Source organism: Prionailurus viverrinus, chromosome D3, assembly GCF_022837055.1.
Source record: "Prionailurus viverrinus isolate Anna chromosome D3, UM_Priviv_1.0, whole genome shotgun sequence".
Classification (NCBI taxonomy): Eukaryota; Metazoa; Chordata; class Mammalia; order Carnivora; family Felidae; genus Prionailurus; species Prionailurus viverrinus.
The window spans coordinates 91,783,291-91,809,868 of NC_062572.1; the positions used below are offsets into that span (position 1 = coordinate 91,783,291).

Genomic DNA, 26,578 nt, shown 5'->3' on the forward strand with positions numbered 1-26,578 from the left:
TTGTTTTTGGGGGGTTTTATTTAGTTTAAAAGTGGAATATATGTTTGCTTTAGCTGTAAAAGCACAATCAAGGCACCATGATAAGTGAGTCAGTGTTGTAAAAGTAAAACGAATTTTGCCTTCACTCACATGAGCTATAGAAGGAGGAAGCTTTATTGTCCCTGGGAAAGTGATAAGGCAGAGTAATTGTATATTATACTGTCCCAGAACATCTGCCTGAAGACTGGTGGAACAATTCATCTATCATGGGCGATACAGCATGTTTTGTCTTTCCGCTTTAACCCGTCCCCACTGCTGGCCTGCGTGGAGGTTTTGATAGGGCCTGCGCCTGGGCCGGCGCTCACATTAATCAGTCCCCTTGTTCAACACTCCAGCTGACATAATTACAACCTGCGCACAGCAGTTATTCAAGCCGAGTCCTTGTCACTCGTGGTGCGAAACTACACAGCTCTGATCCCGGAGGGGATTGCCTTATCACACAGAACAAGGGCTCGCAGGAGTCGAAGAGAATAGAAATGGGAAAATGTCTTCCGGGAGTACTATATATTCCTTTAAAATAAGACATTTGAGAGACTTACAAGGGACAAAGGGAAGCATTGTGTGCAGAGACTGAAATGAACCGGTTATTATTTTTAAATGCATTACGTGGAGCATTTTGTAAAAATGGACGTAGATTATTAAATAAATCCAGTGGCCCCGCGTCGTCAGTGACTATTTTATATTAACTGTTTCTTCAAAAGTGATCATATATGTAACTTCAGAATTAGGAAAAGCTTTCAGTGCTCTTTGGTAAGACTCAGTCTAACAAAATGAATGACGTAGTCACTTGAAATCTACTATCAAACAAATACACACTTAACTCAGAGAGCTTTGTAGGGAACAGAGTTAGAGCCAGGGAAAGATTCTTTCAAAACACTTTCAAAGGTGGGCAAGTTCATGGTTTCCTGTGACAGCGCAGTAAGGATCCTGGAGAGAGGGACCAGCAGTGAAACTTTCTGTCTTCTCTCTTGTCCCACCTCCTCTCCCTGATCCTGCCTTGGGTGGATGACCGTCCAGTTCCTCCAGTGTGCCAGCTAGTGGGGGGACGAAGTCTCCTTTTAGCCACTTGAGAATTCGTATTTAAATTTAGGGCAGCCCGCCCCCTCCCCGCCCCCAGCCCGACTAGACTACCAGAGCTGTTGGGCATGTGGCAATTTATGAGATCGGGTCTGTAAACCACCTGATCAGCTGCACTCTTAGGCTCACACGCAGGAACTTGTTGGTGTTTTAAATCGAGTCTTTTTATTCTTCTCTTTAACATTATTAGATTGTGCCAAGCAAAACCAAGCTCTGGCCTAGAGTATCAGAAGTAGTGTGGAACATTTTTGGTTCAGTGAAATTTTACTTATATCATCTTAAATTTGAAAAAGCTTTCAACTATAAACTTTCCATAAATTGTATGTATGTATGTATGTGTGTGTGTGTGTGTGTGTATAACGTGATTTGTAAAGTAGCCTTTTTTTTTTTAACAGGTGACTTATTTCAGGTGCCAGTATTTCGGGCCCCTTTGTGAACGTGTCTCTGTACTCTGTTTTGCCACCTTGGCCTGTCTCATAGTACGAGTCCGGTGATTGCGTGGACCTAGAAAGATGGCCGGGCCCCACTTTCCTGTTCTTCCTTAGTACACATCCTTTCTCTCAGAAGGCTTCTCATCCACATGCCTTTCCTGGTTTTACAGCATTTCACTTGGCCAAGCTTAGCTGGTGAACAAAAGGGAAGAGTAAAACGCATCCTGTGAGGAAATAAATGCCAAGAGATGAAGAGTGGGGTGGGGGCTGTGTTTTTCGAAGGTCCAGTACAAGCAGAGCGGCAGGACCACACTGCAGAGAACGTCCGCCAGCCAGGCAGAAGATTAGTGGAAGGAGGTGGGACCATTTGTAGGGCTAATTTGACATTTTGATTTTCGCAAGTCACGATCTTCAAGCCGTATTGTTAGCTCAGCCTAGAAGATGTGTTTTTGTGGCCAAATAAGTTTGAGGAACATGCTCTACGGCGTTCCCCGTGTCCGCCCCTGTTAGACTCCTAATGAACAGCACACTGAAGTCTCACAGAGCGCCTGCTGTAGAAGTTCCCTCCTTTCCTACCCGGCAACACAGCAGGTAATATTAAGGATTGAAACAGTTAATGAAACGTATTCTTTCTCTCTGATCTGAAGAAGAGTCAAGGAGAAATCAAGGTTCCTCAGGGCTCGCCCCTACTGGCGGGCCCTCCCCCCTCCATGTGACACGGAGGACAGACCAAGTCTGGCCGCACATTTAGGTCTGTCTCCTTCTCACTTAACAGGGCATGTGAGGGGACTATTCTTGAAGTGTTAAATGCTAACAAATAATTTGGGATTCTAACAGAGTTCAGTGTCGCTTCCTACCATTTTCTTCCTTGGGATTTTCATTGTTCTCCAGTAGAGTGGAAGGCGGGAAGGAGGTTGTTAGGTTTAAAGCCAACTCTTCCCCTTCCTGGTTGTAGATACCTTGAGCAGATTGAACGGAGAAGTGATGTAATTGGACATGACCGTGGGACCATGCACATTGAAGAGTGGGTGGGAGGTTGTGCCTGCTCTTGGGAACACGAGTAGCAGTGTTAGTGGGAGACGAAAGTCTTTGCGTGACGGGCCTGGTGGCACAGGTGGTGCTGTGTCCATACGGAAGTGTGCACGCAATCAGGTGAAACCAGTAGAGCATTTTGAATAGTGTGGAAAGCGAGGTGATTTTAGGCCATTATCAATTAAAGATGCCACTGAAGGAGGGGGGAGGGTGCAGCAGTGGACAGGTGAGATTTTAAACGCTGTTCGGAGTTAAGTTTCATATCGCGAAGCACAGCCTTGAGTTATGGCTATTGATATACGTGATTCCTCTGTCAAATTGTATTGTCTTTGAGGGCGGAAACAAATGTTTCATCTTTATGTTTCTTTTTTTGTGTGAGGTAGGCACAAAATTAAATATATGTTGAATACATTTATTTTGAAAATAATAAGTCAATACAGGTAAAAAATAGATTTTTCTTGTAACTGTACACTTTCCATATGAACTAAAGCAGTAATTGGGCATCTGTGACTTCTGTTCTGAAAGTGCCTTCCAGGGACCGGGTCTGGAAGGCTGGCCTTGTTCCCATGGCTTCTAGACCAGCCCCCACTGTGCAGGCGTACGTACAGAGGCCCCCTGTGGGTCACACGTAGGCTGTTACTGTGGCTGACGTTGGGCACCTTTCCCCACGAGCACGTGTTAGTGTCCTAGCTTCGCTCGGAACGTGGTTGTGAATACTGGACAGGGTTATAACCTGGAACCCGCACACGTCTATCTGCTCAGGAGTAGTGCGAGATGGTCAGTAATGCATCAGCTTTCATCCATTTTTGTGCTAACCTACAGATTCTTTTCAATTTTTTTTAATGTTTATTTTATTTTTGAGACAGAGAGAGAGCATGCGTGCACAAGCAGGGGAGAGGTGCAGAGAGACAGGGAGACACAGAATCCAAAGCAGGCTCCAGGCTCTGAGCTGTCAGTACAGAGCCCGGCATGGGGGCTTGAACTCATGAACCACAAGATCATGACCTGAGCCAAAGTTGGTGCTTAACTGACTGAGCCACCCAGGCGCCCCCAAATTCATTTTTCTTAGAACATGTGGCTCTGTTGTAGCATCACATGATGCACAGCGCCTTATATCACATAGCAAATGCTAACATAATTATAACTGAGAAATAGAGAAAATGTACATGAATTCTTGTGGCCATAGCAATTGATTTCGAAGAATTGGGATTTATGAACAGCGGAAAGTCATGAATATAGGTGATCTGGTACGAATTATCCATAGAAACCACCAGTTAGTTAATGGGAAAAATGAAAAAGTTCGTAGAATTTAAAGCGAGGTGATTCAGAAACTATCCAATTAAAATTTGTAGGAAAAATTCAGGACATTGTATTTCGTGATTACTTGTGATATCTATAAACTCTTTGTATCTTATCAAAAACCCAACAACAAAGAAAGAGGCTTTGGATAATTTTGTAAGTAATTAAACATGCCATTATTTTTAAATATGTATTTTACTTCAATACCCATAAAAGTTACCATTTTACGTTATTTTTACTGTTTCAACCCTGTCACTTGAAAAGTCAGCGTCTTCCTCCTGCACCCCGTTTCCCTGAGATAACTACCTGTAAGCGCTCATATTTTGGTCCTGCTGGAGATAACCTAAGTACTTTGCTGATTCCTCTCTTTGTTTATGCACAGCATCTGGCTGTTGTACCATATCCAAAAGTTAGCTCAATTACCCTGTTTTCCACTATACCCCTCCTACCTCCCTGTTCTTATTATAATATTCTGTTTGGTAATGCAAGTGATTACCCTTAAAACTTGACTTACCCTACTTAAATCTTTACATGATTCATCAGTTTGAAATGTCCTATGTAAATAGGAGAAACTTTGCATTTAGAGATTTCCATGTCCGTTCTCAGCTTATGTCCGCTATACTGCTTATTGTTTATAACATTTACATTTGATACAATACTGCACAACCCACTTGTTTTTAAGATACATGCTCTGATCATATATGCTTTACATGAATAAAACTTAGAAGATACTCTCGTGAATCATCCAAGTAATCCAAAAATACGCTAAGCAAACATACAAGTTTCCTGACTTGGAAACTTTTCCGTAAAGATAATTACCATGAATAGTTTGCTGGCCACCCTTCTTCTCCCCATTTCATGCATTGACATATCTATGTGACTATGCATATAGAATTTTAAGAAGCTGGAAGGAGCCACGTATGTGACTTTTCTGGGACTTGCCTTATTTTTGTTTTGACTTAATACTGTGTCTTGGAAAATCTTCCGTGGTGGGACATAAGGTCTGCCTCATTTTACTTGATGGCTTTTGTCCAACAAATAAGGATGAATGATGAACGGCATACACACTGGGCCTTTTTCAACAACACTCGCCGGGAGAAAGTCACAGTGCAGTGTGTGGCCATGGTCCCTGCCCACATCCAGGCCTCCTGTACCCTGCGGCAACACTTGGAGTTCATGGTGTTGGGCACTGGGCTGGGAGAGTCCTGGCCCTTTGACTGTGGAGCTTCTCAGCTGCACCACTGGGCGAGTGCCATTCTTCATGGGTGCGTGTTCAGGGCTGTGCTCGGGCAGTCCGGGCCTCTTGCCTTGTTCCGACGCCACGAAGCAATGGTTAGGGAAGACCCTCTCTTTCACTGCAGTCAGGCTCTATCTGCCCAGTGCTCTGCCAGGGTGAAGTTGGCTACCATGAAGCTCTGGGGGGGGTCCCGGCTCCTACTCTGGGCAGCACGCTCACAAGTTAACTTACCCGTCAGCCGTGTTGAATCCCACAGTGTGGATCACCGTAAAGTAATGATCCGTTCCTCTGCTAACAGATATCCACTTTAAATTTTTCCTAGTGTTTGGGTGTTATAAATAATGGCTTAACAATTCTCTTTGGGGCTAATTTCTAGAAATTGAATTCCTAAATCCAAGAGTGTGTGTGTGTGTGTGTGTGTGTGTGTGTGTGTGTGTGTATGCGCATGTGTGCGCGCATGTGTGTGTGTGTGTATATCTTAATTTTTTAGGCAATCCTCAAGCATCTTCCAAAAGCCTTTGCCGACACGGTCACCAGTGATATTCATCTCCCTTCCCAACAACTAATGTTGCCAGTCTTCTTAAATTTTGCCCTTCTGTTACGTTAGGCTTTAATTTCTATTTCCTTGGCTACTAGAATCATTGATTATGTTTTAATGCTTACATAACCTTTTATAGATCCCCCATTATGGATTTCTTTTTTTTTAAATATGAAATTTGTTTTCAAATTGGTTTCCATACAACACCCAGTGCTCATCCCAACAGGTGCCCTCCTCAGTGCCCATCACCCACTCTCCCCTCCCTCCCACCCCCCCATCTACCCTCAGTTTATTCTCAGTTTTTAAGAGTCTCTTATGGTTTGGCTGTCTCCCTCTCTAACTTTTTTTTTTCCCCTTCCCCTCCTCCATGGTCTTCTGTTAAGTTTCTCAGGATCCACATAAGAGTGAAAACATATGGTATCTGTCTTTCTCTGTATGGCTTATTCCACTTAGCATAACACTCTCCAGTTCCATCCACGTTGCTACAAAAGGCCAGATTTCATTCTTTCTCATTGCCACGTAGTATTCCATGGTGTATATAAACCACAATTTCTTTATCCATTCGTCAGTTGTTGGACATTTAGGCTCTTCCCATAATTTGGCTATTGTTGAAAGTGCTGCTATAAACATTGGGGTACGAGTGCCCCTGTGCATCAGCCCTCCTGTATCCCTTGGGTCAATTCTAGCAGTGCTCTTGCTGGGTCATATGGTGGATCTATTTTTAATTTTTTGAGGAACCTCCACACTGTTTTCCAGAGTGGCCACACCAGTTTGCATTCCCACCAACGGTGCAAGAGGGTTCTCGTTTCTCCACATCCTCTCCAGCATCTGTAGTCTCCTGATTTGTTCATTTTAGCCATTCTGACTGGCGTGCGGTGGTATGTGAGTGTGGTTTAAATTTGTATTTCCCTGATGAGGAGCAACGTTGAGCATCTTTTCATGTGCCTGTTGGCCATCTGGATGTCTTTAGAGAAGTGTCTATTCATGTTTTCTGCCCATTTCTTCACTGGATTATTTGTTTCTCAGGTGTGGAGTTTGGTGAGTTCTTTATAGATTTTGGATACTAGCCCTTTGTCTGATATGTCATTTGCAAATATCTTTTCCTGTTCTGTTGGTTGCCTTTTAGTTTTGTTGCTCTTCATTCAGTTTTTGAGATATTTATCTTTATTTCTTATTAATCATAATTACTCATTTTGTAGTATTAATCATTTGTTTTTATATCTGTTGCATATATTCTCTCCATTTCTTTGACTTGTTTTTTAACTTTATAATGTATTATGCCATGTAGCAGTTTTAACTTTTATGAAGAGTATTTTGCTGCATCTTTTTGTAGCATTTGGGTTTTAAAATTTAGGAATGCTCTTTCCAACCCAGATTATAAAAATATTTTCTGGTATTTTCTTCTAGCACTTTTATAATTTAGTTTGCTTATGTTAATCTTAAAATCCAAATGGCATTTATTTTTACACAGTTAAGGCCATAGAAATCTAATTTGTTTTTCCCCATACAGAAGGCAGTTGACTCAACACCATTTATTATAAAAAACCCATCATTTCCTTATTGATCCAAAATGACATCTTTATCCCTTATATACATGGATCTTTGTGCCTTCTATTCTGGTGATGTATTTGGTTTAACACTCCAAATGACATTCATTTGCTAAACATCATCGATAAAATGTTTCATTTTAGGCAAAGGAATATGAAAATCTTTATTCTTATAACTTCTCACCAATTTTAAATTTAAGCAGCACAAATGTTCTGCAGTCTAAAATTATCACGCTCTTTCCTTACGGGCCCTTCCGTGAGAACATAAGCAGTGGGGGACTGTGTACCTTGGGCCGTGTCACGGGCACTGTGAAACGGTCCCTGAGCTTGTGCACTGGAGCACATTCCTCCAAGCTGCAGTGACTCGGTAGCTTTCTGTCCTCTCCCCCAGAGATCATCTTGTTTTGCTCAGACTGGTTTTTTGCCCAGTAAGTTTATAATTAAATACTACTGGTTAAAAAAATACATGATTAACTTCTTAAGTTTGATTTACATAAATACTTTCTTTGGATTTTTCCTTAGTCATTTTAAACTACTCTTATAAAGATATAGTAGAACCTCTTTCCACTGAAATTTTAAATAAGTACTGTAGTGCACAGTATTGATGCACTTGTTCCAATACATAAAACTTAACTACAGAGTAATTATTTTCAAGGATAGGAGTTGAAAGACTATACTCCAAAGCAGGTGGAAGAAGAAATTTCACTTCTCAGTGTGTACACATATATACACTATATAACTATTTTGAGACTCTGCTTTTATTCAGATGACTTGAAATTACTTTTCATTTACAGTAAGAAAATTGCTAATAATGACCCTGATAGTTGCACTGTCTTGCGTTTAATAGAAAGGCTAGCAGCAGTAATAAAAAAAGAATTGAGTACCTACTGTGTTTTCTGAACACGTTTAATGTGATTTACTTTAATTCTCCAGACAGCCTTATGAGATACATATATTATTCCCATCAAACAAAAAGAGTTCTCCATGGTCAGGAAGTTTGGGAATCAAGGTGTTAAGCAAAACTGACATGTTTCTTTAAGTAGAACTTCCAGAATTTTTTATATCAGTTCACATATGTAACATGCCAGATTGTTACCAAAAGATTAGGACCATCATCAATTTCACACAAGAGAATTTGGGAGTCTTGAGGCGGATGTGTAGCTTCCCTGGGGAAACAGAAAACCCAGATCCATCTAGGATCTCCGTGTACAGGCACTCTCCACACACTTCCGCACACGGCATCCGGGCCACTCTCTCTGTTTCGGCTTCTTTATCAGAAAGGTCATATTATCAGTACACATTAGCAAATACATGGAAAATACTCAGTTGCGTCAGGGCTATTAATTTATTACTGGCCCAGGTCTCTCCGGTTCTATATTAACTCAAGGTGTTTGCTACACCTGCTGAAGACCACAGCCTCATGACTGCCTCCATGATAGCCTGGCTGGCAAGCTGTGATGTAGGAGGCAAAAGGATGAGCGAGCTCTACCAGACGTGAGCCTGCTGCAGCCTGGCTTAGTGAAAAGATTGGCACGTGCACAGACTGGCCAGCTCACCAGAATCGAAAGTCCAGAATTTGCTTGGAACAAATAAAGGTGTTAGCAAGATGGCATTTCAGGTCAGTGGGGGAAAGATGTGCTATTCATGAATGGTACCGGCAGGTCCAGCGAGCAGTCTGGATCTACCCTGTGCACCATGCTCTAGGATGGTTTCGAAACGGGTCTGGTACTTAATGTGAGGTCATGCAACTATACAGGTCCTAGAACAAATTTGGGACACTTCTTTTGTAACTTCCAAATGAGGAAGTCCGAGAACACAGTTTAAAAACTTCTGCTTTTCCATAAGCAAAGTCAAAATAAGAAAAGGGAAACTAAGGAAAAACTACTTGCAGCTTCTGTCCTAGGCAGTCAGTCTCCTTAATGTATAAGAAAATGACTAATCACACTAAAAAAAAAAGGCAGATCAAAATATGAAAACATTGCATGAAAAAGAATACGTATGGCATTTCGATATTTGAAGGTACTTAACCTCGTTCATTATAAGAGAAATGTAAAGTAAAACCTAAAAAACATGAAACTCCAGTGAGCTGGAGTTTTTTTCTCCTACCAAATTGGCAAAACTTGAACTTTTGGAAACACACTTCATTGGCAAGAATGTGCAGAAACAGGATCGCTCAAACGTTGCTGGTAGAAGTGTAAATTGCTACAACTTCTCTGGAGGGCAGTTTGGCAGAATTTGTCAAAATTATGAAACCATATGCCCGCTGATGCTTGAAACACTTCCACTGGGCATCCTGAGATTCTCTTGGCATCCTGAGAAATCGAAAGTGTCTTACGAGATTATTCATTGCAACCTTGTTGATACGAGCAAGTGATTGGAAACAACCTAAATGCCCGTCCGTAGAGCATCACTGAAACAGAGTATGCTGTGTTCATAATGTGGAATACTGCATGGCCATTAGAAGAGAAAAAGAAGGCAGAGAAGAAAGGGAGCGAGTCGTAGGGAGGGTGGAAGGTAGCATCGGGCGGGGGGGTGGGGGGCTCTCTCATGCTGGTGTGGAAAGACCCCAAGCTGTGTTGCTAGGTGAGGTAAGCAAGAGGCGGACTTGTGTTAGGGCAGCAAGTTTATATACCAGGAGGGTAGAGAGTATATCTGTGGCTTGAAAAAGTCGTTTTTAATTCTCCCAAAAGATGGCTCAGAAATTATAAACTGTATCTCCCTGGGGGAGAAGGAGTTATCAAGGCAGAGTGGGGCCGTGGTAGGAGGCACTTTTATTGTATATACCCATTGTTAGACTTTTTGTTTGCAATGGATGTTTGTTCCACAACCTCACTGGTGCTTTTCATTTTAATAACCAAAATAACATACATCAAAAGAGGAAAAAATTCTGTAGAATTTTTTTCAAGTTTCCTTTTCCTTAGGTTAAATGTAACATAAATTTAACTTTATGTGTTTTTTGGGGGGGTTAATAGGTAGTGAGTTAGTAAGTCGTACTAAGAAATAATTTTGCAGAGATCTAGAAGCGCTTTTGATGTTCTGCTTATTATTTTGAAAAGCATTGCCTTCGAACTGAATAAAATATTTCCTTTGTAAGGTAATTTAAGAAGCCTTAAAATGCGTTCCCATTTTGGTCGTTTTGCTGTTGCCCAGCTTGTATTTTACATAACACATCATACTTTAATGTCTTCATGGATGTATAGTAAGCTGCCTCGAGATTTTCATCATGTCCTATTCCAAAATCTAAGTCTAAATTTCCTTATAACTTTCCCACTAACACGGTGCCTGCCGGTGGTGGTCCCAGCACTTCCTGCACGCGTCCTGAATCCCCGTACTGGTGGAACTGGGCTGAGTCCCTTTATCTGTCGTTTCTCTTGTACCAGCCTGTCTTGACTACTGTGACTTTTGAGCTGGCAAAGTGTGAGTCTTGCAACTTAGTTCTTTTTTGAGACTGTATTGACTCTTCTAGGCCCTGTGCATTTCTGTGTGAACTTTAGGATCTCATTTCGATTTCTGTAAAAAATCCAGCTGAGCTTTTGACAGGGAGTGCATTAAATCTGTACAGCAGTTTGGGGAGTATTGCCATCTTAATAATATTAAGTCCTCCAATCTATGAACAAGGGACAAAAATAAGCTGTTTATCAGGGGTGTCAAAGTGAAGACATTATTCAGTCACTCACTTCTGATTAGTGTATGCCCAGTGGGCTTAACCGCTGGAATGCCTGGCGATTTACATATGACACTATTAGAAATAATATCTTAGAACATCCTTCCTTCTCCCCTACGTCCCGTCTTTGATTAGCCCCACTTCATTTTCCCATTCTAATTACTACTCGTAAATTCGGTTTTGGGGAAGGATGATCATTTTCAGGCTGAGTAACATTCAGAATTACTTAGCAGAAGGTGTCTGGTCTCTATTGTTCACCAAATTTTGTGACATTATTCCATGTTCATAGTATGAACGTAGAGTATTATTCACGCAACAGTATGTTATGTTGTGCTCTCAAGTGCAGGGATCAAAAGTTTGTCCTTACTTACTGCAGGTATCCTGCTTTAAATGGTATTGACATAATATGTCATAGCTTTTGCTTCTTAGGCTTTGATTGGAGTACTTTGATTTTGCAGGTGGGAAAGGTTCCTTTTTGTCCCAATATTTTATTTTATTTGTTTAGTGTTTATTCTGAGAGAGAGGGAGAGATTGGATCCCAAGTAGGCTCCACAGTGTCAGTGCAGAGCCCGATGTGGGGTTCGATGCCACCAACTGTGACATCATGACCTGAGCCAAAATCAAGAGTCAGACACTCAACTGACTGAGCCACCCAGGCTCCCCTGTCCCAGTATTTTAAAAAGTTTAATATTGCATAACATTAAATGCAGAAGAACAGATTTTGATTGCGTATAAATACCCTGTCATCCATGAAATGCATAAAATTGTATCTTTTACAGACAGACATTTCCTATTTTATTTTTTTGTGATCATGTATTTAATGTGTCTTACCTGTTTGTGTAGAAAGCATAAAATTATAAAAATACATATATAGATGTATTGTGCATAAAACATATGAATGGTATATATAGTATAAAAATATGTGTATATGTAAATATATGTGCACGAAATAGTCCTTAATACATGATAAGGTACCAAGCTCCACACCACTTCTTGTTTTGTCTATTTTTAAATAAAAAGGCTTTCACCTTTTAAAATTCTCCCCTCCCCTCCTATGCTTGTTCATCATTAGTCTCCTGATTGTTACCTTTCACACGCTCTTTAGGTCCTAAGAGGTGTTAGTTTATTTTTGCCCAAGACACACCCTTCCTAAAAACAAAATACTCTGTTTTCCATGTCATCTAAGACCTTCACTGAAGATGACGGTTCATTGCTTTATATTCTCTTGTACCTAAGTATGCATTGTGTGTTGAAGTTGGTGGGTTTTGGTAATTCTCATTTCCTCACTTGATCAGGATTGTCTCAGATGATTCTTAATGCCTAGCTTTTTCCATAAGGAAGTAATGTAGGTGGCACCAAAGAGTGGGAAGTTCAAATAACAGTACTAACGAAGTACAGTGGGAGCTTTTTGTTCTCACTCCCTGGTGTGAGTAAACATTGGTGAATTGAGGGGGTGTCCGCGGTGCCATGGAAAACAAAGGGGAGGTCTGTAGAATTAAGGGAGTAATTTGGAACAGTTCACTCAGCTCATCAGGGAATCCAAAAAATGGTCATTTTCCTTTTAATGATAAAAGTGGACATGTGTTTCATCCACCTTCAGATGTTTTCCTGTGTTACTTGTGTCCCCAGGATGCAGAGCTCTTAGCCCAAGGACATTTATAGGATTAAGAGACTCCACAACCCCACCCTTTTCTTAGAACCTGTCTAGTATCTTTGATATGTAAATATATAAGGAAGGAGGTCTTAACCACTTTCTAGCTGAGACCTTTGATAGTCAGCCCCTCTCCTGATGGCCCCTTCCTTCTCCAGTAAAAAATCTCTAGGAGAATCTCTCACTGTCTCTGCCTCCAGGAGACCTGTGATACCCTCAAAGGAGCAGGTCAGTGAGAGCACCGAGAGCACATTCGGTATTTATTCATTCTTTACCGAATACTGTGATTATTAATTAGCTCTAGGGATTTATATAAACAGCAAGTTTGGTGATTCAGTAGTGGCAAGAAAGAGGTTAGCTGTATGTGCATATTTTCACAAACTTACACTTAGTCTGATTTTAAGAGAAACTTAACATAAAGCTTGGCAGAGCCCTTGCCGAAGGCAAAGCTGAAAATAACTGAAAAATATCTGTTCCAGTTTTTCTTATTTTTAAAGGTGTTTGCTGTTATTGTAAATATTTCTTATATGTTTGTTTATTTTTAGAGAGAGAGGAAGAGAGAGAGTGTGAGCAGGAGAGGGGCAGAGAGAGAGAATCCTAAGCAGGGTCCGGGCTATCAGCCCAGAGCCCGATGCAGGGCTTGGTCCCATGAACCATGAGATCATGACCTGAGCCAAAATCAGGAGTCAGAAACTTAACCTACCTGAGCCCCCAAGGTGCCCCTATAAATATTTTTTAATGTAAATGTTAATATATAATTAAAGTATATTTGGAAAACAGAAGTGGGCATTGCTGTATAGCTGCATTAACATTTTAAGGTGTTTCGAGTCTAGCTATAGGGGGATCTCTCTGATTCAGTCTTTCTGAATACACACAGCTGGGCATGCGCAATTGATGACTTACTCTGCTGGGGGATGGGAGGGGGGAGGCCCAGCTCTTCCAGAGGAATACTTTGGATCCAGTTACAAAACTGTTGTGACAGTGCAGGGTGACTGTTCATTCACGAGGACAGTATTTGCATTTCCGCTTCATCTGCCCTCTCCAGGAAAGGGTGTCCCTGTCCCGTTTGTGGAGTGCTCTTCCTCAGGCCATTCGCATGGACTGTGCCTTGCTTTCATGGTTCTCTTCCATCCCCCCTCCTCGTGAGTGAATAGATAGTGTATTTTCCGGGTCTCTGCATTTCTAACGTCATTGGTTGCCTTTACCTGTGAGTGCTAACGCAGCTACTGGAAAGTTGGGAGATCAGAACCCTCTTTGCATTCCTCACCAGTGTTTCCTAGGGTGCGTTCCCGAAAGCGAACGTGGCGGTGCCGTGGCTCATCCACGATGCACCTGTAACTCGGAAGTGTCAGGGCGGTGCACAGCCTTCACCGTCTCGTGGGCATCGTGACACGTGTTTGCCAACTACCATTTTCCCGCCCTGCCGGTCACAGAACCTTCGCTTCACACAGCGGCCGGCAGGCAGGATTTTGTCCTTCGGCAGTACCCTCAAGAAAAGCTGATAATCCTATCGCTTGATTTTCTTCTGCCACTTAATTTTGCTCTGCGGGAAACCTGAGGCCAGCCTCACACTTCATTTCTTTCGAGTTAGGCGCAGCCTGCCCCGACCTGCTTAATGTGTCTTACCTGTTTATTACTGTTCTGACAAAGGAAGCGGCTGTGCATGTGTTCAGAAAGGGTCTAGGTGTGCCCTCTCTGATGCAAAGACGTGGAGAGGGGTGAAGGAGCGAGTAGAGGAGTTTGCTTCAGGGAGCAGAGGCCAGCTCCCCGGTACCCAGGCACTTCAGGCCTCACATTGCTGTGTTTGTCGGCAGACAGCGTGAGAGGAATCTCTTCCTGTTCTCAGGGCTGTTTGGCGTATGGCATCCAAGGCCCTCGCTGTATCTTTCAGTGATGGTTCGTGATGCTCGGAAAACTCACAGGCACTTACCACACCGATGCTTCTCTGTCTCCAGACTGTTTTAGAGCCTGACTTCGAAGCGGCTCACTTGGTAGAACGTAAAAGCCAAAGCTTCTTTGTTTCTTTAATGCTCTAAATTCAGTGGAGGCAAGAGTGCTTCCCTTTGTACCTTTCCTTCCTCCTCAGAGGTGTGCTCTCGGGGTGAAGGAAGCTCCTTCAGTGCCCTCAAGTGGCACCAGAATAATTTGAGATGAGAATCGCAGAACCTGAGAGTTTGTGCTTCCAGTTGTGCATAGGATTAAGGTAAAAGGCCAACTTAAAAATCAGCACCAAGGTCCCCAAAACCGCCAGCCTCATGGGATTAATGAATTGCACGAGTCCAAATTCGCGTCTGAGTCCAGCACTTGGACTAGCGCCTGGTAAGGCCTACATGCGTGCTCTGGCCGCTGTCCGTGTTTGTGGTGCTCGACCTTAACGCGGTTTACTTTCCTTTCTTATTTGCTAGGTCCAACTGTGCTGAAAATATCCGCAAACACATTCTACACACCGGCAAACACGAGGGGGTCAAGATGTACAACTGCCCCAAGTGTGACTACGGGACGAACGTGCCCGTGGAGTTCCGGAACCACTTGAAAGAGCAGCACCCGGACATCGAAAACCCGGACCTGGCTTACTTGCATGCTGGTAAGGGGCTCGGGGCCTTAAAGTAGTTGGCGTTTTTAGGAGGATTTCATTCCGTTTATGAAAACAGAAGGCTGTTGGTCCCTTCCCGTCATTTACCTTAATGTGGTGGAGTGTGTGACCGCGTCTGCTTCGAGACTACGAACGGCGCGTTCCAGGCTCCTCCCACTCGACCAGGGAAACAGGTCTTTTCCGTTCTGTGTCAGCCGGAGCAGATGTGACAAAGTAACCACCACCCCCGCCCCCGCCCCGGACGGTAAAGTTATAACCACAAATAGCCGACAGGCAGTGAAACGTTTGCAATGGTAGTAGTTGTTTGAACTTCATGTTCTGACCGATGGGTAACATTTTTAACTTTTTTCAAAGCATGTTTGTGAATTGAAATGTTACGCCCTGTCCCTGTGTACCACTGTCTCGTGAGGAGTACCTGGAGAGGGACGTGACTGAGGACGGTGAGTTGAGCGACTTGGCACGGGGTACCGTGGTGTCGCTCACTCCCCAGAAGTTAGGAGGGCCTTGTCCACGGTGTGAGGGCCGTGTTGGTGGCGGCAGAGGTGGCTGCTAAATGCTGTGGCCTCCTTGGATTGGAAGTCGGGTAGCCCCCTCTGCGGGGGTCAGGGGCATGGCAGCAGCTGCTGGCGTAAGCAGGACCACTCCTGTGTGTAGCCCAGCGTTTTGACGAGCAAGAATGCCTCCCTTGAGTGCTGAGTCCTTACTGTGCGGAACAGCAGTGTGATGGACGTGAGTATGAGTACCTGCTTGAGGAAGTGCTTGCCCGAAGGAAATTTAGAGTAAGTTCTGAGATGGAGCCCAAGCGGTGCTGTATTTAAATAGTAGCAGTTGATACAGCGGGTGTTTTAGGCAGACGCTTTGGGATCAGTTGGAGACAAATGCAAACTCTCCGTCTTTCCTTCCCGGCCCCGTGACCTCAGGCAGGCCCGCTCCGTCTTGCGTCAGCTGTCTCGTGTGTAAATCTACACGGTGGCAAAGAAGTTCAAAAGCTAACGGCTAAGAAGCTCTTAGCTCGGTACCTTTTGTGCCTGACCAGCAAGAGCCGCGCAGAGGGGGCGGTGGGTCACAGGGGTAACGCTGGAGATGTGACAAAAGTGTTGGAAAGTTGTGGCAAACCCTGCCCAAAGTGCAAAAGTCATGGGAAACCCTGCCCGTTTGCAAAATGCGTAAACCGTCTTTGCTCAGGCAACACGTACGTGGAAAGAAACAGAACCTAATGAGTTATTTGATGGATAATATTCTTATTGATCGATTATTAACACATTTGACAACGTCTGCATATAAGGTCTTGCGTTTTCTGCTGCTGTGTTCTTTCAGATTCGTGTTTGCTGTGATTGGCCTTTTAAGGTAATGGTAGAACGTCTTATTTTTTCTCTGTGTTGTATCCAGGGCTGTTTTTGAAAAACAGAAACACAGGTCAGTATTCCTCACATTTTGGTGAGATTGTTACTGAAAAGGTTTCAGACTGGACAGTTTAAAGCTTTAGTCACAAAAACAGATGAAGTCAAATTGAAGTATCTTCTGGCCTTCATCACCTAAGGATTCTTCCCTCAGATGAGCCCTGACCATACGGCCGCCGGAAGAACTGCCTGTGGACGGAGGGACTTCAGGAGATGGCCAAGCAAAGTGATATCGGGCCATCAACAAAGTACCGTTTTTGTTAAAGTTTATTTATTTATTTTGAGAGAGACGGTGACTGCACAAGTGAGGGAGGGGCGAAGAGAGAGAGGATCCCAAGCAGGCTGCGTGCTGTCAGCTCAGAGCCCAACACGGGGCTTGAACTCGTGAAACCGTGAGATCATGACCTGAGCTCCTCTCAGCGGAGCCACCCAGACGCCCCGGCAAAGTACCGTTTTCAAGGTAGTACTGTGCCTGCTTCTCAAGGCGCGATATCAGTGTCTCCCATCTCTTGCTGCGCCGGTTAGACATTGAAAACCGGGTTATTTCCCTGAAAGAAAGTACTTCTGACTTGCAGATGAACACCAGGGACAGGGGCGGAAGCTGACTGCAGAGCAGAGACACGCGTTCCTTCCGTCCTGTGCAGAAAGGACGGGCCGGTGCCGCAGGAGCAACGCTGTGTGTGCCTTGGAGAGGTGTTCTGAAATAGTGCTAGTGTAGAACGAGCTTTCAGAACCATTATCCTAGTTCCCGTGTGTGTGTGTGTGTGTGTGTGTGTGTGATGCTCACGCGGGTGTAATCCTAGTTTGTGGTCTGCATTCATAATTCTGTTGGAAGCCGTTTTCTAGGCAAGTCCCAGTTGCTCGCAAACCAGACCCACGGGGGGCGGTCCGGGGAGCCGGTTGCCGGTCCCTCCCCGTGCATAGCCACCGTCTCTTTGGTGGTATTTTTGCTTTGGCAGACTTAGCTCGGTTACGAGAAAACTTCAAAAAGGTAGACTGTTGTAGACTGGCTTTTTGACCTTGTGATTGTCAACCGTCTGCGGTACGTCTGGGGACGCGCCACGGGAGCCTTCCTCAGTGTAAAGAAGATGCCAAGTCAGGCCCTCGCCGCTCCGCATTCCGTACTGTGTGGTGGTGGGACTGGGCACCGTGGCTGGTGAGCCCCCGGTGGGCGGTGGGCACCGTCGAGGTCCCGCGGTGGCGTCACGGTCCTCCGAGAGAGCGGCCGACGGCCCGGCCCGGGAGGACACCACCGGCCGTGTTGTGCGCTGTCTCCGCCCTTCCTGTGCCGAGAATCTTGCAGGCCAGCGTTCAGGGAAGCATGGTGCGCGGTTCTTTTAATAAAAAGCTGGGTTTGAAACCACCCCAAGATCACGTGGTCCCCACTCGGCTCTCCCCGTGTGTCAACCAGCTAAAGACTGTTAGAAGGGACGCACTAAGCCGCAGCCACAGAAAAGACTGTACCCAGCGTCATTTGGGATAGTTTAAACTTCAGTTGAGACCATATTTAGAAATGCACATGTTAAAGTAAGGTACCGGGTTGCTCTGTGGGAAACAGTTGTGCGGAAAGAGGCTTTCCCGTCCTGTGATCGTGTGCCTCCCCGGCTTTGTGTACATTGCGAGGTAGCTGCAGTTATTGGGTGAGGAAGTCAGCCAGAGCCCCCCAGAGACCGGTTCGCGTCCTGGTGTGCCAGTCTGTAAGGCTGGGCCGATCTCCGGACATCTCCAGGCTTCAGATTCCTCATCAGCAGAGTCAGGAGCCACCTGTGTTTCCGTCTGTAGGGCAGGCCTGCAGGGCAGGACAGATTTGAACGCCAGTCCCCATTCCCTTGTTGAACGACTTTGGAAATGCTGTTTTAATTCGGTGGGTCTCAGTCTCCCCCACCCCCCCCCCCCCCACCCCGCCGTGAGATGCGAACAGCGACGGCTGCGACACAGGTTTCTTATGATCTAAAACTGGTGACACGGGAGCTACACACAGACATCGCAATACTCGGCGTCCGTGGCTGTTCAGTTTTCTTCTCCGTTGACTCTGTTGATGAGTCATTGTGTCTTTTCTCTCAATTATTTGGGGGAACTAGGAGAACGATTTTGGTATCATTTCTCCTGTCACAGTCCAGAGAATTAAAGGCTCCATGTGAGCGTTAATTTTGGTTATAGCTTTGTTTGAAAAGCAGGTACAAGTGGTTATTTTTAAAACAAAGGTTGGTTATTTAGATACATATTATTTGATTTCCAGGCCTTAGGGGATTTTTCTAGTCATCTGTTTGTTAACTATGGAAATAGTAATGTAAATGGACTTCTAGGTTCTGGCTACTGTGCTTATAGAACATAATACTGAATTATTTCAGTGCTTTGAAATTTACTTATGCTTTAAGTCCACAATTTGGTGAGTTTTGGTCAATGTTTGAGACGTACTAGAATGGAATGTAAATAATGGAGCTGCTTGGTGGTGTATTCTGTGCTCCCTTGTACATCACTTACTTTGAGTTTTTTCACCGTGCTGTTCAGACTGGCCTATATTCTTATATTTTTTATGCTACCTCTGTCAGCTGTGGTAAAGTTGCGTCCTATGATTGTAGATTTATCCATTTTTTTTACATTCTCTTACTTTTGGTTTTACATATTTTGAAGCTCTATCACTGGCTACTCAGAACTTTAAGATTGTTTTATACACTTACCCAGGTATCATAAAGAAAATACGTGTATTCCCTTGTAATTAAGAAATGCTCCTTTTTATCTATAGTAATGCTTCTTGCCATCATTCTGTGTTTCCTGTTAGTGTAGCTACATCAGCTTCTTTATAAGCAGCATGTAGCTGCATTTGGATTTTTACCTGCTGGGGCAGTTTTAATCTTTTTACTGGAAATAGTCATTTACTCTAGTATTTATACTTCATATCATTATTGATACCTTCATCATAGTCAAAACCTGAAACTAGCCAATGTCCATCTAGTAGAATGTATAGTAGGCTCTGTGTTCACCTACTGGGACCCTCTGTAGCAGGGAGGACGTACAGAGTAGGAGAAAGGAACAGCATGGATAAATCTCTCAGTCACAGTATTGTATGAACTAAGCCAGACACAGAAGAGTGGATTCTGTGCAGTCCTCTTCTTACGAAATATACAACCAGCCACAACTAATCTGTGCTGTTAGGAACCAGGGTACGTTCCCCCTCGGGGGCAGCAGTCACCGGGATGAGGAACAGTCGCTCTATCCCATCCAGAATAGTGATACTCTGTTTCTCACTCCTGATGTTGGGATATGATTGTGCTCAATTGGAGAAAACCCCTCAAGCTTGCCTGTGAGCTGTGCACTTCTCTGTATACATATTTTTTTTAATGGGATTTCTTTGCTCCCTGTATTTCCTTTTTGTTTTTAATTTTTTTAACATTTCTTTACTTTTGAGAGACAGAGACAGAGAATGAGTAGGGGAGGGGCAGAGAGAGAGGGAGACACAGAATCGAAAGCAGGCTCCGGGCACCGAGCTGTCAGCACAGATCCCGACACGGGGCTCTAACTCACGACCCGTGAGATCATGACCTGAGCCAAAGTCGGACGCTCACCTGGCTGAGCCACCCAGGCGCCCCTGCTTCCCGTATTTCCAAAGAGACTCGTTCTAGATCTGATATGAGATTTTGCAATCAGATTACTTCCCACAAAATCGACCTCAAATTAAAAGTCTCCAGAACTCTTTCTGTCACTGTACATTATCATTTTCTTTCTGTTCAGTGGAATCCATTTCACCCCCAAGATGGTCTTTATTTGACCTCTGTATTAGCAGTTGCCCGTCTGCCATCTGTTACCCAAGACTAAGCGTGGTGTTCACCCACTCCACCCTGAGCAGGAATTAAACACACTGTGTGCTTGCAGTACGAGTGACCTCCAGCTGGACGTGGGTCATTGTGTCTCAGAATACTTCCAACATCCAGGGAGGAAGAGGATGGAGAAGACCATGGGAAGGTAGAGGGAAGCACGCGTAGCTCTCGTGATTGTGCCGAGCAAGAACAAAGAGAGGGTTTTTCCTCCTGAGCTCCAGGTGACAGATGCACAGTTACGCCTCTGCAGCTCTCGGGGCCCACTTGTTCTGCAGTGGTGCTCCCTGCCGGGGCGGGGAGGGGGGGGGCGCCCACTGGACGTCCTGGTGGCGTGGCCACTCTAGTGGCGCTCCCTGCCGGGGGGTGGCGACACAACCACTCTCTGCGGCATGACAGTGAGACCCATGGAGTTACTTCAGATCTCCTCTGAGAAGCTGGGGCTTGAAGTGTGTAAATGTTTTACATGTTGTCTAAAGACAACGATCAAGTGATGTTCTCTATTCAGGAGAAATTAAACATTAAGTGATGACATGGTATTGTCTCTAATTCCTTTAGTTTTTGCTTATTGTTGGGTGTTTTTTAAACAAATCCTATTTAAATCGATGCGATTTTCATCAGTTCTTATATATTTATTAAGACTTCATCATTTAAAAATGTACATTGGATTATGACGCGTGCAATATGATAGCCCACAGATCTATTCTCTTCACAAAGTGGGATTTTCATATTATTCTTTAAGATAATCAGTTTTTTTAATTCTTTAAAACATGTATTATTTAATTGCATTCCATAGCATTTTCCTCTTACCCAGTTATAAAGAATAAGAATGTGAAAGTTTGACTCTTATCAAAACTCCAAATCCTTTCCTTTCTAATGCTAACTAATGTGGTACCAGTTAAACTATACTTAACTGATTCTGTAATTCTCTCCAAGTGTATCAGTGCATATTTAGGCAGATTGAATTTCATATTCCACCCTGGAGCCCCTTTGCTTAATCTATCACGGTTAAGATAAAACATCTGTAGCCTTTTGTACCTTAACCATTCCCTCTCATTTAGCAGAATATTCAGATTTTCTCATATAAAAGATTTTCTTCATCATTAATTAAAAACATTAGCGTTCTGATGTACAGAGCCTTGTAGAATGTAGTTTTCCCCAGATTGTGGGGCCTCTATTTTTAACCCCATTACTTTCAGCCCCTTTTGTTAGTTGGTGCTCTGACACATGTCATGACATTTTGTACAATAATTCATTTTATGAAGAGGTCCAAAAAATCTTAGAAAATCCTGACAGTTTCTCATTGGTTCTCCTTACATAAACCAATTATTACTTCAACCTAAAAAGGAACGAAATTTTTTCTGACATGATTGCCTTTGGTAAATCCATGCTGACTCACTCCTATTAAATTGTACTTCTCCAAATGTATCATTAAGCTCATCCATAAGTATCATCTCAAATTTATTTCCTAATATAGATGTTAGACTAGCAGCTCTATAATTTTCAGCCTCTACCCTCTTTCTTTTTAACCTTCAGACTGGATTCCTTGTTTTCCAGTCTCCTGATATTTCACTACTAACAAAAGACTTCCTAAAATAATTAACAGTTCAGCAGTTTGATTCTTTAACCTCAGACATCACCCATGGGTTAATTTACTGTTTTTCTTAACTGCTGCTAAATGTCTTTGTTCCTTTCTAACTCCTGTCTACACATTCCGGTGCCTTCTGGAAGGTGATGTCCACCACGTCCCTCTCTGCAGGACAGGTTTGATGTTGTGGTCACTGGCTTTTTCCCTTTGCTGTCTTTCTCACTCTCAGCCCTGTCGGATTCCCTGAGTTTAGAACTGACTCCCCGACATACTGTATAGTCAGTGGGTGATTCATGCCAAAGCAGTGTTTTTCGTCAACCAGCCTTTTCCAGTAAGAGACTTGCTCGTTTGTGGCTGCTTGTCGGTAAACGCACTGTTACTGATAAGCAGACCCTCTCAACTCATGGCCGTCTCTCTTTTATTGAATAATATACTGAAATAGTTTGTTTCAAAACCTTCTAATTATACAGTTTAAAATATTTTTTAGTTCAGTCTGCTTAGGAATAAATGTTCTGACTCTTCCTTGGTACGTCTGAAAACTTCCTTTGTCCGCTTATCCCCGCGGAGCAGGGCTGGGGACATCCGTGCTCCCTCTCTGGTCTGCTCTCCCGCAGTAGGGCGTCCTCACTGTTGGAGACGCATCCGGATTGTCCACGGCGTGCTTTCCTGTTTGGGGTGGCCAGTGCGTCGTACTAAAGAACGCTGTTACTTTACATTGTCGCATTGTGACTTTGCAGTGACAAAGAAACCAAACTTTTCACCGAGCCATTAATTCAAAACAAAGCTCTTTTATAGGTGTTATTCCCAACGTAACGATTTCTTAAAAATGGGTCTCCGAGATGCTGACTTTGCCCAAGGAGGCTGAGTAACGACAGTGCGGCCGACCACAGTCCATGCCTGACTGCCTCCCAGGAGTTTTCCAGTTCCGTAATCCTGCACGGACAGGAGCTCGAAACAGAATCGGCATCTGTGAGTTAATGAAATTATCGTGAAGTCTTAAAATTTTGGAGTTTTAAGACTTCAGATAATCTGGAAACAGGAACTAGGAAGTGAGATGTATAATATAACGCATCAACAGAACCACCAGGGGTAAATGTTTTCACAGTTGTACTTGTGCTGCCTAGCACGGAGCCCGGCAGACAGTGGGGGCAAGTGTCAGCCAGGTGAACTTGGTGTTAGCATCCTGACTCTGACGCGTCCAGACGCGTGACTCTAATGAAGTCACTCAACCATTCTGGGTCTGTGTTCTCCACGGGAAAATGAGTAACACTGTTTAGCCCTTCTTTTGAATATCAGATTAGGGGCGCCTGGGTGGCGCAGTCGGTTAAGCGTCCGACTTCAGCCAGGTCACGATCTCGCAGTCTGCGAGTTCGAGCCCCACGTCAGGCTCTGGGCTGATGGCTCAGAGCCTGGAGCCTGTTTCCGATTCTGTGTCTCCCTCTCTCTCTGCCCCTCCCCCGTTCATGCTCTGTCTCTCTCTGTCCCAAAAATAAATAAACTTTGAAAAAAAAAAAAAAAATTAAAAAAAAAAAAATGAATATCAGATTAAATCATGCCTGTGAGAGAGCTTTGAAAATTATTACTGGTATTGAGATTTCCTTTATTTTTTTTTAACTTTTTAAAGTGTTTATTGTTGAGAGAGAGAGTGCAAGCAGAGGTGGGGCAGAGAGAAAGGGGGACAGAGGATCCACAGCAGGCTCTGTGCTGACAGCAGAGAGCTCAATGTGGGGCTCGAACTCACGAACCGTGACATCATGACCTGAGTCGAAGTCGGGCATTCAACTGACTGAGCCACCCAGGCACCGCGATATTGAGATTTTCTTTAAAAGAGAAAGGTAGTGGGCTTTGTTGTTGCTGTTTTAATGGTAGGAAGTTAGAGCCAAAGGGCTGGAACGATTGTTCGCGTTTATTTCAAGTTGCTGTTGAGTCACGAGCCTCAGCCACGGACGTGCCTGTGTGTTAGCGGTCCATCCATATGTCGGCAGGACAGTCTGAATATACGTCTGCAGTGAGGGTTCGAAAAGGTCGACAGAAAGCCTTTTTTCAGAGTAGAAACTTACCGCTTAACTTGAATTATTTCTATTCTTATTTATTATGCTTTATATTTTTAAAACTGTCTTTAAAAACGCATATGATCCTGAAATAATGTCCTTTCTAGTATGTATTTTAATGTTTTGTGAAGTCCTCAAAGGCAGTCACAACATTTAAGGTAAAGTCAGAATACACCATTAAAATGTAGCTTTTGTTAGTAACACCTCATACAACTGGCTGGAGATAATGTAAAACTCATGTAAATCCATTCAGTTCATCGTTTTGTGGTAGATCTCAGGCCCTCACAGGACTCAGCCCCATCCCCTACCTATGTGATCTTAGAAGTTTTAAAGTAGTGGTTAATTTCTTTCCAGTGAGAATTCCACTCTCTTCTTTCTTGGGAGGCCTCGCTAAGTGTAATTAGCTGTGTAATTCGGAGCCACATTAAAACTTTGCTTAGGGATTCTTTCCTTGCTGCCGCAAGGTTATACAGGCACATGACAGTGTGTGTACCTCATCAGCAAGCAGAATTGTGATCTTATCGAGGCTAGCGTTCACGAACTGAATTCTGAAAGTTAAAATAGTTAAAGAGAAAAAAAGAGAAAACAAAATTGTGATCTTATCCCCCCTGACAACTTCATTTATCAAAATTTTAAGGGGGAAAAAATTGATTGTACAAAGTTATAGTGGGTACGGTATGATTTTATCAGGTAATTGATGTGGCTTTTGTTTTTATATAGACCTTTATCAACTGTTTAATTCAATATAATTTATATATTTAAAAAATTTGCACACCCTCACATTCGTATCTTGACCCTGAGTAAAATGCAGTTTTATACGAGGGAAACAAGGTAGGTGTGGGCAGGTCTTCCTGCTGACGTGGCATAATTGTTACCGTTCCCGCTGAAACCATCTGTGGGAAAATCATGTACAGGTTCTTCGGGTTATGGGGGAAATTTAGGTGTGCTCTTTCATTAGTACTGAAATTTAGTTCAGAAGATGTAAAATACATGTTATCAATCATTTGCGATTTTTTTTTTTTATTGAGCAACATTGCCATTTAGCGGGTTTTCCTTATTTTGAGTTTTTATTTTGGAAATAATTTGAAAAAAAACTTTTTTAACGTTTATTTTTGAGAAAGAGAGAGAGAGAGAGAGAGAGAGAGAGAGAGAGAGAGAGAGAGAGAACGTGAGCAGGGGAGGGGCAGAGAGAGAGAGGGAGACACAGAATCCGAAGCAGGTTCCAGGTGCTGTCAGCACCAAGGCCAGCACGGGCTCAACCTCATGAACCATGAGATGATGACCTGAGCCTACGTCGGACACTTAACCCACTGAGCCACCCAGGTGCCCCGAGTTTGAAATAATTTTAAACTCAAAGAAAAGTTGTAAAAGTAGTACAGAGTTCCCAAATATCCTTTGTCCAGCTTCTGCAAATGTTAGCGTCAGATACGAACATGATACGATTACCAACACCGAAGACATTAGTGTCGGCACAAGACCATTTCGTAAGCTGCGTTCTTCGTTCCCAGCTCACCAGTTTTCCTTCCGTTTTTCTGTTCCAGAACTCAGCTCAGGAACCAACATGCCCTTTACTGTGTTTCTTTGGTCTTTTCCAGTCCGTGCCAGTTTTTCAGTCTTTCATTATCTTTGATAACCTCGATGCTTCTAAAGAATATGGATCAGTTATTTTGTAGAATGTTCTTGTATTGCAGTAGTCTGATGTTACTCATGATTCAGTTTTTTTTTTTCTTTTTAAGTTTTGTTTATTTACTTAGAGCAAGCAAGCGGGGGAGGGGCAGAGAAAGAGATTGAGAATCGCAAGCGGGCTCCACACTGCCAGGTTCGGGGCTCAGACCCACGAACCATGAGATCATGACCTGAACTGAAATCTGGAGTTGGCCGTTTTACTGAGTGGGCCACCCAGGCGCCCCTCCGGTAAGGTTTTTAAGCATCTCGCAGAGCAGACGTCTGGCACGTCAGGGTGTGTTACGGTGGGCGGTGTAAACTGGATCCATTGAGTGAGGTGGTCTCTCCATATTTCTCCACCACAAACTTACTGTTTTCTCCTTTTTAATTAATTCACATCTCAGGGGAGATACTTTCAGATTATGCAAATAACCTGTTTCTCCTCAAGCATTTGCCCACTAATTTTGACATTCATTAGTGGATCTTGCCTATCACAGGAACCTTGGAGTTTTAGCAGTAATATTCTCTTTCCCTCGTTCCTTCCACGTTTAATTGGAATTCTTCTTTAAGGAATATCTGTCCTTTCACTCCCAATTATTTCTTGTTCAATTTATTTTTACCAGTATGAATTTATTATACTCTGTGGTTTACGATTCAGCATCGTTATTTATTTTCTAGCTTTGGCCACCGCGAGCTCTCCTGGTTGGGCTTCTGTGTCCTTTGATGGGCTCCAGCCTTTTCCGACTGTCCCTTTACTTTCTTAGCCCCACAGTGTGCTCTAGGTCATCTGGTGTTCTGCCTGCCCTAATCCTAAAATCATCCTCTTCTTTAAGGATCTTTGGTTTCTTTTATTGGAGAATGGTATTTAGAAACCAAGGTATGCACACTATGTGTACTCATTGCTTCCATGCACCCTTGGCTTGTGGGCTTTCTCAGCAGACAGAAGTAGGA

General features: G+C 43.5%; 1 protein-coding gene across 1 annotated transcript in view; it reads left to right on the forward strand.

Annotated features, from left to right (window-relative positions):
* Positions 1-26,578, forward strand: part of ZNF407 (zinc finger protein 407) — a 456,641-nt gene that overhangs the window by 296,852 nt on the left and 133,211 nt on the right. Inside the window, exon 8 of the mRNA XM_047827318.1 lies at positions 14,921-15,099. Within this exon, the coding sequence (XP_047683274.1) occupies positions 14,921-15,099 (179 nt within the window). The remainder of the gene's footprint in view (positions 1-14,920; positions 15,100-26,578) is intronic.